Source organism: Lonchura striata, chromosome 1 (genome assembly GCF_046129695.1).
Source record: "Lonchura striata isolate bLonStr1 chromosome 1, bLonStr1.mat, whole genome shotgun sequence".
NCBI lineage: Eukaryota > Metazoa > Chordata > Aves > Passeriformes > Estrildidae > Lonchura > Lonchura striata.
The window spans coordinates 1,269,004-1,280,882 of NC_134603.1; the positions used below are offsets into that span (position 1 = coordinate 1,269,004).

The 11,879-nt window shown below is 60.5% G+C and overlaps 1 protein-coding gene, 1 long non-coding RNA gene and 1 other non-coding gene across 4 annotated transcripts in view; 1 reads left to right on the forward strand and 2 right to left on the reverse strand.

Moving 5' to 3' along the window:
- CPSF1 (cleavage and polyadenylation specific factor 1) overlaps positions 1–3,696 on the reverse strand; it is a 64,999-nt gene extending 61,303 nt beyond the window's left edge. The window contains exons 1-2 of the mRNA XM_077781699.1: positions 3,653–3,696; positions 431–617 (exon numbers count right to left, since the gene is read on the reverse strand). Coding sequence (XP_077637825.1) covers positions 431–574 — 144 coding nt within the window. The 5' untranslated portion in view covers positions 575–617; positions 3,653–3,696. The remainder of the gene's footprint in view (positions 1–430; positions 618–3,652) is intronic.
- Positions 3,697–4,935: 1,239 nt separating this feature from the next.
- LOC144246341 (uncharacterized) lies at positions 4,936–6,687 on the reverse strand. 2 transcript variants are annotated; one of them, XR_013340035.1, is made up of 2 exons: positions 6,644–6,687; positions 4,936–5,578 (listed from the first exon to the last, which is right to left on the reverse strand). It is a non-coding gene; the product is annotated as an uncharacterized LOC144246341 (long non-coding RNA). The 2 variants fall into 2 exon arrangements; XR_013340034.1 differs by lacking the exon at positions 6,644–6,687 and adding an exon at positions 6,289–6,317.
- A 3,043-nt stretch (positions 6,688–9,730) lies between these two features.
- On the forward strand, positions 9,731–9,803 carry TRNAR-CCG (transfer RNA arginine (anticodon CCG)). The gene has a single exon. It is a non-coding gene; the product is annotated as a tRNA-Arg (tRNA).
- Positions 9,804–11,879: the final 2,076 nt, after the last annotated feature.

Below are 11,879 nucleotides of genomic sequence, written 5' to 3' on the forward strand. Positions count from 1 at the left end.
GGGGGAAATATGGGGGGAATTTTGGGGGGGTTAATTGAGGGGAATTTGGGGGGAATTTTGGGGAGTAAATTGGGGGAATTTTGGGGGGTTAAATGGGGGAATTTGGGGGGAATTTTGGGGGGTAAATGGGGGGAATTTGGGGGGAATTTTGGGGGGTAAATGTGGGGAATTTGGGGGAATTTTGGAGGGTAAATGGGGGAATTTTGGGGGGGTTAATGGGGGAATTTTGGGGGAGTAAATGGGAATTTGGGGGGAATTTTGGGGGGTAAATGGGGGAATTTTGGGGGTTAAATGGGGGGAATTTTGGGGAGTAAATGGGAATTTGGGGGGGAATTCTGGGGGATTAAATGGGGGAATTTGGTGGGAAAATGGGCTGCTTGGCGGGGGGTGAGGTTTTTTGGGCGGATCAGTTTTGATTTTTGGGGCTGACCTCGGGCTCGTGGTTGAGGCGATAGACGAAGAGCTGCGAGGTGCCGGCCACCACCAGGTTCCGCTCGGCCGCCGAGAAGAAATGGCAGAAAAGGGAAAATTCCAGCCCCGTGGGGGGGTGGGTCTGCTTGTACACGGCGTACATGGCCCCCAAAAACCCCCAAAATCCCCCAAAATCACGGGGGCACCTGGGGGGAGACAGGAGAAATCCGGCTGAGAAACGGGGACATCGGCAGCGGGGGGAAAAAAGGAAAGATTATCAGTGAAAAATGAAAAATTGGGGGAGGGAAAGGAAGAATTAGCACTGAAAAATGGAAAATTGGGATGAAAAAAGAGGAATTGGTGCTGAAAATGGGGGTGAAGTAATGAAAGGTGGGGGGAAAGGAAGAATTATCAGTGAAAATGGAAATCGGGGGGGAATGAAGAATTAGAACTCAAATAGGGAAATTGGGGGTGGAAATGGTGGTGAAATAAAGAAAGGTGGAGGGAAAGGGAAAAGTGGGGGGGAAAGGAAGAATGATCAGTGAAAAAGGGAAAATCAGGGGGAAAAGGAAGAATTATCAGTGAAAAATGGAAATGTAGGGGGGAAAAGAAGAATTAGCATTGAAAGACAGTAATCTGCGGGGGAAAAAGGGAATTAGTGCTGAAAATGGGGGTGAAATAATGAAAGGGGGGAAAACTAATAATTATCAGTGAAAAAGGGAAATTGTGGGGGGAAAGAGGAAATGGGGGCAAAAAATGGAAAATGAGTGAAAAGGGGGAAAATGGGGAGAAAAACGGAAAATGGGGGGGAAATGAAAGTTGGGGGAAAAAAGGGGAAAATGGGAAAAAAAGAGAAGATCAGGGGAAAAAAGGGAGAATTGGGGGAAAAACAGGTGAATCAGGGAAAAAATGGGAATCATGGGGAAAAAAGGGGAAATCAGGGAAATTAGAGAATCATCACTAAAAATGGGAAAATTGGGATGAAAACCAAGAAAACAGAGGTGAAAAAGGTAAAGTCAGGGGGGGAAAGGAGAAATTGGAGGGAAAAAGGGAGAATTTGGAGGGAAAAGGGAGAATCAAGGTGAAAAAGGGAAATTTGGCTACAAAAATGAAAAATTGGGGGAAAGTGGGAAATTGGATGAAAAAAGGGGAAATTGGGGAGGAAAAGAGAGAAAATCAAGGGGAAAAGGGAAAATCGGGGGGGAAAGAAAGAATTGTCACTAAAAAGGGAAAACTAGGGTGAAAAAAGGGGAAGGAGTGGACAAATTGGGGGGAAAAGGGGGAAATTGTGGAGAAAAAAATAGAGTCACCACTTAAAATCTGGGTCAAGAAAGGAAAAATTGGGGGAAAACATCAGGAAATTATGCCTAAAAAAAAGTTATAAAAAATACTCAAGAAAAGGAAAGAAAGCACCCAAAGAAGGGAAGAATTGCCTCAAAAAAGGAGCAATCACCCCAAAAAGTGGGGAAAAACAGGACCCCAAACCCCACAATCCCCTCCCCATGGACGCCCCCAAAGGACCCCCAGATCCCCTCAAACCTCCCCCCTCATTCCCCCATTTTCCCCTCACGGACCCCCCAAAACTCCCCTCAGACCTCTCAAGACCCCCCCACAAAGGCCCCCCTCATCTCCCCTCACAGACCCCTCTAATTTCCCCTCAAAGCCCCTCAACCCCAATTATCCCCTGTGAACCCCAAAGAGCCCCCCAAATTTCCCCTCAGACCGCCCCAAACCTCTCTCCTCAACCCCTAACCCCATTTTCTCTTCACAGACCCCCCAAATTTCCCCTCAGACCCCTCACAGGATCCCCCCCATTTCCCCCCCATTTTCCCCTCACAGACCCCTTAAATTTCCCTTCAAGCCCCCTCAAAGGACCCCTAAAATCTCCACCCTCAGCCCCATTTCCCCTCAGTGCCCTCCCAAATTTCCCCACAGATCCCCCCAAAATCTTTTCATTCAGCCCCCCCATTTCCTCTCACATCCCCTCCAAATCTCCTCCCTCAGCCCCCCCATTTCCCCCTCACAGACCCCCCAAATTTCCCCTCAGACCCCTCACAGGACCCTCCAAACCTCCCCCCTCATTCCCCCTTATTTTCTCCTCATGGAGCCCCCCAAAATTCACCTCAGACCTCTCAAGACCCCCCCCCCAATTTCCCCCTCACAGACCCCCTTAAATTTCCCCTCAGATTCCCCCCAATCCTCCCCCTCATTCCCCCCATTTTCCCCTCACAGATCCCTCCAATTTCCCCTCAGACCCCTCAAAGCTCTTCAACCCCAATTATCCTCTATGAACCCCAAAGAGCCCCCAAATTTCCCCTCAGAATCCCCCCTCAAACCTCCCCCCTCATTCCCCCCATTACTCCCAAATTTCCCCTCAGACCCTTCACAGAACCCCCCCAAACCTCCCCCAATTTTCCCCTCACGGACCCCCCCAAAACTACTCCCCTCAGACCTTTCAAGACCCCCCCCAAGGGACCCCCCCGGTTTTCCCCTCACAGATTCCACAAATTCCCCCTCAGACCCCTCAAAGGACCTCCCCAAACCTCCCCCCTCAGTCCCCCCATTACTCCCAAAACTCCCCTCAGACATTTCAAGACCCCCCCCCCAAGGGACCCCCCCCGGTTTTCCCCTCACAGACCCCCCAAATTCCCCCTCAGACCCCTCACAGAACCCCCCCCCAAACCTCCCCACTCATTCCCCCCAGTTTTCCCTTCACGGACCCGCCAAATTTCCCCTCAGACCTTTCAAGACCCCCCCCAAGGGACCCCCCCCCGGTTTTCCCCTCACAGACCCCCCAAATTCCCCCTCAGACCCTTCACAGAACCCCCCAAACCTCCCCCCTCATTCCCCCCATTACTCCCAGAACTCCCCTCAGACATTTCAAGACCCCCCCCAAGGGACCCCCCCCGGTTTTCCCCTCACAGACCCCCCAAATTCCCCCTCAGACCCTTCACAGAACCCCCAAACCTCCCCCCTCATTCCCCCCATTACTCCCAGAACTCCCCTCAGACATTTCAAGACCCCCCCCCAAGGGACCCCCCCGGTTTTCCCCTCACAGACCCCCCAAATTCCCCCTCAGACCCTTCACAGAACCCCCCCAAACCTCCCCCCTCAGTCCCCCCATTACTCCCAAAACTCCCCTCACACGCCTCAACTCCCCCATCTCCCTCCACCTTTCAGTCCCCCTCAAAACCCCCCAAAAACCCCCCAAAATCCCCCCGAACTGGCGCTTCTCCCTCACCGCTCCCACGCGGGCCCGTCCCGCTCCCGCCGCCGCCGAGATGCCGGAAGTGGCGCCGGAAGTGGGACCGGAAGTGGGGCCGGAAGTGGCGCCGGAAGTGAGGCCGGAAGTGGCGCTGGGCGGCCCTGCCGGGGCCGCTCCGGCCGCTCCCGCGGCGGCCATAGAGACGCGCGGTCCTCCAGCGGGGCCGGGGCTCCCCCCGGGGACCCCCCTGCGGGGATCTGGGGGAAATCCGGGGGGATCTGGGGGTCCTGGGCACCCCCCAAAAGGGGCTGGAAGGAGCCCGGAGCCCCCAAAAGGGGCTGGGCCCCATAGCCCACCATAAAAAGGGTCACACCCCATAGAGAGCCTAGAGCCCCCCAAAAAGTTCCCAGTCCATCCCAGTTCCTCCCAGTAAGCCCCCAGTCTATCCCACTTCATCCCAGTCCCTCCCAGTCCCTCCCAGTACCCTCCAGTTCACTCCCAGTCTATCCCAGTCCATCTCAGTCCCTCCCAGTATATCCCAGTACCTCCCCAGTCCCTCCCAGTCCCTCCCAGTCCCTCCCAGTACCTCCCCAGTCCCTCCCAGTCCCTCCCAGTCCCTCCCAGTCCCTCCCAGTATATCCCAGTCCATCCCAATCCATGCAGTACCCTTCAATCCCATCCCAGTTCCTCCCAGTCCCTCCCAGTAACCCCCCACTCCATCCCAGTCCCTTCCAATCCCTCCCAATCCATCCCAGTCCCTTCCAGTCCATCCCAGTCCATCCCAGTCCATCCCAGTACCCTCCCAGTCCCTCCCAGTTCCCTCCCAGTCCCTCCCAGTCCCTCCCAGTCCATCCCAGTCCATCCCAGTCCCATCCCAGTCCCTCCCAGTCCCTCCCAGTTCCTCCCAGTAACCTCCCAGTCCCTCCCAGTTCCCCCCCAGTCCCTCCCAGTCCATCCCAGTCCATCCCAGTACCCTCCCAGTCCCTCCCAGTTCCCTCCCAGTCCCTCCCAGTCCATCCCAGTCCCTCCCAGTCCATCCCAGTCCCATCCCAGTCCCTCCCAGTTCCTCCCAGTCCCTCCCAGTAACCTCCCAGTCCATCCCAGTCCCTCCCAGTCCCTCCCAGTCCCTCCCAGTTCCTCCCAGTAACCTCCCAGTCCCTCCCAGTTCCCCCCCAGTCCCTCCCAGTTCCTCCCAGTCCCTCCCAGTAACCTCCCAGTCCATCCCAGTCCCTCCCAGTCCCTCCCAGTAACCTCCCAGTCCATCCCAGTCCCTCCCAGTCCCTCCCAGTCTCCCCCAAGCCCAAATCCAAGGCTCCAGCTCTATTTCCGCCTTTATTGCCCCACCCCTGGGGGGGTTGTGGGGGTGGTGTCCCAGGTGTGCCCAGGTGTGTCCACGTGTGTCCTCAGGTGTGTCCAGGTGTGTCCCAGGGGTGTCCCCAGGTGTGCCCAGGTGTGTCCACGTGTGTCCCCAGGTGTGTCCAGGTGTGTCCCAGGGGTGTCCCCAGGTGTGCCCAGGTGTGTTCCAATTGTGTCCAGGTGTCTCCAGGTGTGTTTAAGTGTCTCCAGGTGTCTGGAGGTGTGTCCAGGTGTGTCCCAGGTGTGTCCCCAGGTGTGTCCCAGGTGTGTTCCAATCGTCTCCAGGTATCTCCAGGTGTGTCCAGGTGTGTCCCAGGTGTGTCCAGGTGTGTTCCAATTGTCTCCAGGTGTGTCCAGGTGTCTCCAGGTCTCTCCAGGTGTGTCCAGGAGTGTCAAGTTGCGGTGCCAGGTGTGTCCAGGTGCGGTACCAGGTGCCGGGGGTGGTGCCAGGTGCGTCCAGGTGTGGTGCCAGGCGGGTCAGTGCTCGCTCTCCTGCTCGCCCAGGGCCAGCAGCAGCAGCAGCGCCCAGCCCCCGAGCAGCCCCGCGCTCTGCAGCGCCAGCAGCACCCATGGGCTCCCCGAGCGCACCGACAGCATGTGCGGCACCTGCGGGACACCTGGGTGTCACCTGGGTGCCACCTGAGACACCTGAGTGTCACCTGAGTGCCACCCGAGTGCCACCTGCCCCGCGCTCTGCAGCGCCAGCAGCACCCATGGGCTCCCCGAGCGCACCGACAGCATGTGCGGCACCTGCGGGACACCTGGGTGTCACCTGGGTGCCACCTGAGACACCTGAGTGTCACCTGAGTGCCACCCGAGTGCCACCTGCCCCGCGCTCTGCAGCGCCAGCAGCACCCAGGGGCTCCCCGAGCGCACCGACAGCATGTGCGGCACCTGCGGGACACCTGGGTGTCACCTGGGTGTCACCTGAGACACCTGAGTGTCACCTGGGTGTCACCTGGGTGTCACCTCAGACACCTGAGTGCCACCTGAGAGTCACCTGGGGACACCCAGGGGTACCTGGGGGACAGCTGCAGGTGTCCACAAGCACCTGAGGGACACCAGCTGCTCCTGATGTCCCTCCTAATGTCCCTCACCAAGTGGCACAGTGCCACGTGCAGCACGACACCCTAGCGTCCCCGATGTCCCTGATGTCCCCCCAATGTCCCCAGTGTCCCCAATATCCCCAATGTCCCAGATGTCCCCAAGGTCCCCGATGTCCTCAATGTCCCCGATGTCCCCTGAGTGTCCCCAATGTCCCCCCAATGTCCCCAATGTCCCCAATCCCCCCCAATGTCTCCATGTCCCCCACTCACCATGTGGCACAGCGCCAGGTGCAGCAGGAAGCCCCAATGTCCCCAATGTCCCCAATGTCCCCAATGTCCCCAATGTCCCCAATGTCCCCCCAATGTCCCCAATGTCCCCAATCCCCCCCAATGTCCCCAATGTCCCCAATGTCCCCGATGTCCCCAATGTCCCCAATCCCCCCCAATGTCCCTGATGTCCCCAATGTCCCCGATGTCCCCATGTCCCATGTCCCTCACTCACCATGTGGCACAGCGCCAGGTGCAGCAGGAAGCCCCAATGTCCCCAATGTCCCCAATGTCCCCGATGTCCCCAATCCCCCCCAATGTCCCCCCAATGTCCCCATGTCCCATGTCCCCCACTCACCATGTGGCACAGCGCCAGGTGCAGCAGGAAGCCCCCGCCCACGGCCGCCAGCCAGGAGCGGGCAGCGGGGGCGGCCCCCAGGGCCAGCCCGGCCACCACCCCCGGCACCACGGGCAGCGCCGCGGCCGCCGCCAGGGCCACCAGCCAGCGGGTCCGCAGGCCGGACTGCGACAGCACCAGCGCGTCACCTGCGGGGACAGGGACACTGGGAGAGGGTCCCCGAACTGGGGACAGGGACACTGGGAGAGCGTCCCCAAACTGGGGACAGGGACACTGAGAGCCCGACCCCAAACTGGGGACAGGGACACTGGGAGAGGGTCCCCAAACTGGGGACAGGGACACTGGGAGAGGGTCCCCGAACTGGGGACAGGGACACTGGGAGAGCGTCCCCAAACTGGGGACAGGGACACTGAGAGCCCGACCCCAAACTGGGGACAGGGACACTGGGAGAGGGTCCCCAAACTGGGGACGGGGACACTGAGAGAGGGTCCCCAAACTGGGGACAGGGACACTGGGAGAGCGTCCCCAAACTGGGGACGGGGACACTGAGAGAGGGTCCCCAAACTGGGGACAGGGACACTGGGAGAGCGTCCCCAAACTGGGGACGGGGACACTGGGAGAGCGTCCCCAAACTGGGGACAGGGACACTGAGAGAGGGTCCCCAAACTGGGGACAGGGACACTGGGAGAGGGTCCCCAAACTGGGGACAGGGACACTGGGAGAGCGTCCCCAAACTGGGGACAGGGACACTGGGAGAGCGTCCCCAAACTGGGGACAGGGACACTGAGAGAGGGTCCCCAAACTGGGGACAGGGACACTGGGAGAGGGTCCCCAAACTGGGGACAGGGACACTGAGAGAGCGTCCCCAAACTGGGGACGGGGACACTGAGAGCCCGACCCCAAACTGGGGACAGGGACACTGAGAGCCGGACCCCAAACTCGGGACAGGGACACTGAGAGAGCGTCCCCAAACTGGGGACAGGGACACTGAGAGAGGGTCCCCAAACTCGGGACAGGGACACTGAGAGCCGGACCCCAAACTCGGGACAGGGACACTGAGAGCCCCCGAGCACCTCCAGGCTCCACCCCCTCTGCAGAGACCCCGCCCCCTGCCCTTAGCCCCGCCCCATTTCCATAACCCCGCCCCCTGCCCTTAGCCCCGCCCCATTTCCATAGCCCCACCCCCTGCCCTTAGCCCCGCCCCCTGCCCTTAGCCACGCCCCATTTCCATAACCCCGCCCCATTCCCACAGCTCCTCCCGTGCCCATAGCCCCGCCCCATTCCTATAGCCACGCCCCATTTCCATAGCCCCGCCCCATTCCTATAGCCCCACCCCCTGCCCATTGCCCCGCCCCTCCCGAGGCCCCGCCCCATGCCCGAAGCCCCGCCCATGCCCGAGGCCCCGCCCCTCCCGAGCCCCCGCCCCCATATCGAGGCCCCGCCCCCTGTCGAAGCCCCGCCCCCCGGGCAGGCCCCGCCCCTTACTGAGCGCGCGCGGCAGCTCGTGCAGCGCCAGCCCCGCCCCCGCGGCCGCCCCCGCGCTCCCGGAGGCGGCGAAGGCGGAGCCGAGCGCGAGCCCGTCCGCCAGGCGGTGCACGGCGCCCCCTGCCGACAGCAACAGCGCCTGCGCGCGGCCCGCGCCTGCCGCACCGACCCGCACCGACACACGGACAGACACGGGACAGACCGGCACCGACACACGGACAGACACGGGACAGACCGGCACCGACACACGGACACGGGACAGACCGGCACCGACACACGGACACACACGGGACAGACCGGCACCGACACACGGACAGACACGGGATAGACCGGCACCGACACACGGACACACACGGGACAGACCGGCACCGACACACGGACAGACACGGGATAGACCGGCACCGACACACGGACACACACGGGACAGACCGGCACCGACACACGGACAGACACGGGATAGACCGGCACCGACACACGGACACGGGACAGACCGGCACGGACGGACGGACACGGGACAGACCGGCACCGACACACGGACACGGGACAGACCGGCACGGACAGACGGACAGACACGGGACAGACCGGCACCGACACACGGACGGACGGACACGGGACAGACCGGCACGGACAGACGGACAGAGAGACAGGGGATAGACCGGCACGGACAGACGGACAGAGAGACAGGGGATAGACCGGGACAGACAGACAGACACGGGACAGACAGAGATACAGGGGATAGACCGGGACAGACAGACAGACACACAGACACGGGATAGACACGGGACGGACAGACGGACAGAGAGACAGGGGATAGACCGGGACGGACAGACAGACCGGGACAGACACAGGATAGACACGGGACAGACAGACAGACAGACAGAGAGACACCGGACAGACCGGGACAGACACAAGACAGACACGGCACAGACACGGGACAGACAGACAGACACGGGATAGACAGACATGGGACAGACAGACAGACACGGGGTAGACAAACAGACACGGGATACACCAGGACACACGGACACACACAGGACGGACAGACAGACACGGGACAGACAGGGGAGAGACAAGAGAGAGACAGGGGTCACCACAAGGCACCCATGGGTCCCTTGGAGACACCTGGGGTCACCTGGGGACACCCACGGGTCACTTGGGGTGACCCCCGTGTCCCCCCCAGTGTCTCCCCAATGTCCCCAAGGTCCCTCCCCAATGTCCCCAATGTCCCCCCAATGTCCCCCAATGTCCCCAATGTCCCCCCAATGTCCCCCCAATATCCCCCCCAATGTCCCCAATGTCCCCCCAATGTGTCCCCCAATGTCCCCAATGTCCCCAATGTCCCCCCAGTGTCCCCAATGTCCCCCAATATCCCCCCCAATGTCCCCCCAATGTCCCCAATGTCCCCCAATGTCCCCCCAATGTCCCCCCAATGTCCCCCCAGTGTCCCCCCAATGTCCCCCCAATGTCCCCCCAATGTCCCCAATGTCCCCCCAATGTCCCCAATGTCCCCCAATGTCCCCCCAGTGTCCCCCCAATGTCCCGCGCGCTCCGGGGGTCCCGGGAGCGCCCCCAGGTGGCGCCCGGCGCCGCGGGCCCGCGCCCGGCCCAGTGGCCTAATGGACAAGGCATCAGCCTCCGGAGCTGGGGATTGTGGGTTCGAGTCCCACCTGGGTCGGCAGCGCTGCCTTTTTCCGGGGGGCTCCGAGGGGGCGGCTCTGGGGGATTTGAGTTTTGGAGGAAAAATTGAGGGGGGATTTGAGGAGTTTTGGGGGAAAATTTGGGGGAATTTGAGGAGTTTTGGGGGAAAATTTGGGGGAATTTGAAGAGTTTTGGGGAGATTTTGTGGAGTTTTGAGGGAAAATTGGGGGGTGGAATTTGAGGAGTTTTGGGGCAAAAAATTTGGGGGAGTGTGAAGAGTTTTGGGAGAATTTGTGGAGTTTTGGGGGGGAAATTGGAAGGATTTCAGGAGTTTTGGGGCAAAAATTTGGGGGAATTTGAGGAGTTTTGGGAGAATTTGTGGAGTTTTGGGGGGAAATTGGGAGGATTTCAGGAGTTTTGAGGGGGGATTTGGGGAGATTTGAAGAGTTTTGGGGAGATTTTGTGGAGTTTTGGGGGAAAATTGGGGGGTGGAATTTGAGGAGTTTTGGGGCAAAAAATTTGGGGGAGTGTGAAGAGTTTTGGGAGAATTTGTGGAGTTTTGGGGGGGAATTGGGAGGATTTCAGGAGTTTTGGGGGTGATTTGAGGAGTTCTGGGGGGATTTCAGGAGATTTGGGGGGAATTTGGGGGATTTAAGGAGTTTTGGGGCAAAAATTTGGGGGAATTTTAGGAGTTTTGGGAGAATTTGTGGCGTTTTGGGGTGAAATTTGGGAGGCATGAGAAGTTTTGGGGGGGAAATCGGGAGATTTGGGGGGAAACTGTGGAGTTTTGGGGAAAATTTGGGGGATTTGAGGAGTTTCAGGGGGAATTTGGAGAGTTTTGGGGGGATTTGAGGGAAGAATTGTGAGAATTTCCGGAGTTTTGGGGGAAAAGCTGGGGGGAATTTGGGAAGGTTTGGGGGGATTTGAGGAGTTTTTGGGGGGAAAATTGGGGGATTTGGGGCCGTACCGGGATTGGTCAGTTCCAGCGTGCTGTGGGCGGGGTCAGGGGCGGGGTCTCCATCCTTCGCCTGCGGGGGCGGGGGGGGGAGGGGTCAGGGGGCTCCACACCCCAAAATTCCCCAGCCTCGGGGGGGGTCCCAGCCCCCCAAATGTCCCCCCAATGTCCCCAATGTCCCAAAAATCCCCCCAATGTCCCCAATGTCCCCCCAGTGTCCCCAATGTCCCCCAATGTCCCCAATGTCCCCCCAGTGTCCCCAATGTCCCCCCAATGTCCCCCCAATGTCCCCCAAGGTCCCCCAATGTCCCCAATGTCCCCCCAATGTCCCCCAATGTCCCCCAATGTCCCCAATGTCCCCAATGTCCCCCCAATGTCCCCCCGATGCCCCCAATGCCCCCCAATGTCCCCAATCCCCCCAGTGATTGTCCCCGATGTCCCCTCGGTGTCCCAGTGTCCCCGATGTCCCCGATGTCCCCCCGCTGTCCCCACCTGCCCGTGGGGCGCCCCCAGCCCCCCCAGGAGCCGCTCCAGGACGAAGCCCCCGTAGAGCCCCCCCAGCACGGCCAGCAGCTCCCAGGGGAGGCTGTGGGGGGCGCTGTGCTCCTCGTGCGGCCCCTCCGAGTGGCTGTGGACCCCCAGAGCCTGTTGGGGACACGGGGGACACGCGGTGGTGGCATCAGTGTCACTACCCGTGTCCCCATTCGTGGACCCCCAGAGCCTGTTGGGGACACGGGGGACACGCGGTGGTGGCATCAGTGTCACTACCCGTGTCCCCATTCGTGGACCCCCAGAGCCTGCGGGGACACGAGGGGACACGCGGTGGTGGCATCAGTGTCACCACCACCCCAACCCCCCCGAGGGGCTGTGGACCCCCAGAGCCTGTTGGGGACACGGGGGACACGCGGTGGTGGCATCAGTGTCACCACCCGTGTCCTCCCTCGTGGACCCCCAGAGCCTCCAGGGACACGAGGGGACACACGATGGTGGCATCAGTGTCACCACCACCCCAACCCCCCCGAGTGGCTGTGGACCCCCAGAGCCTCCAGGGACACGAGGGGACACGCGGCGACATCGGTGTCACCACCCCCCCCGAGTGGCTGTGGACCCCCAGAGCCTGTTGGGGACACGGGGGACACGCGGTGACATCAGTGTCAC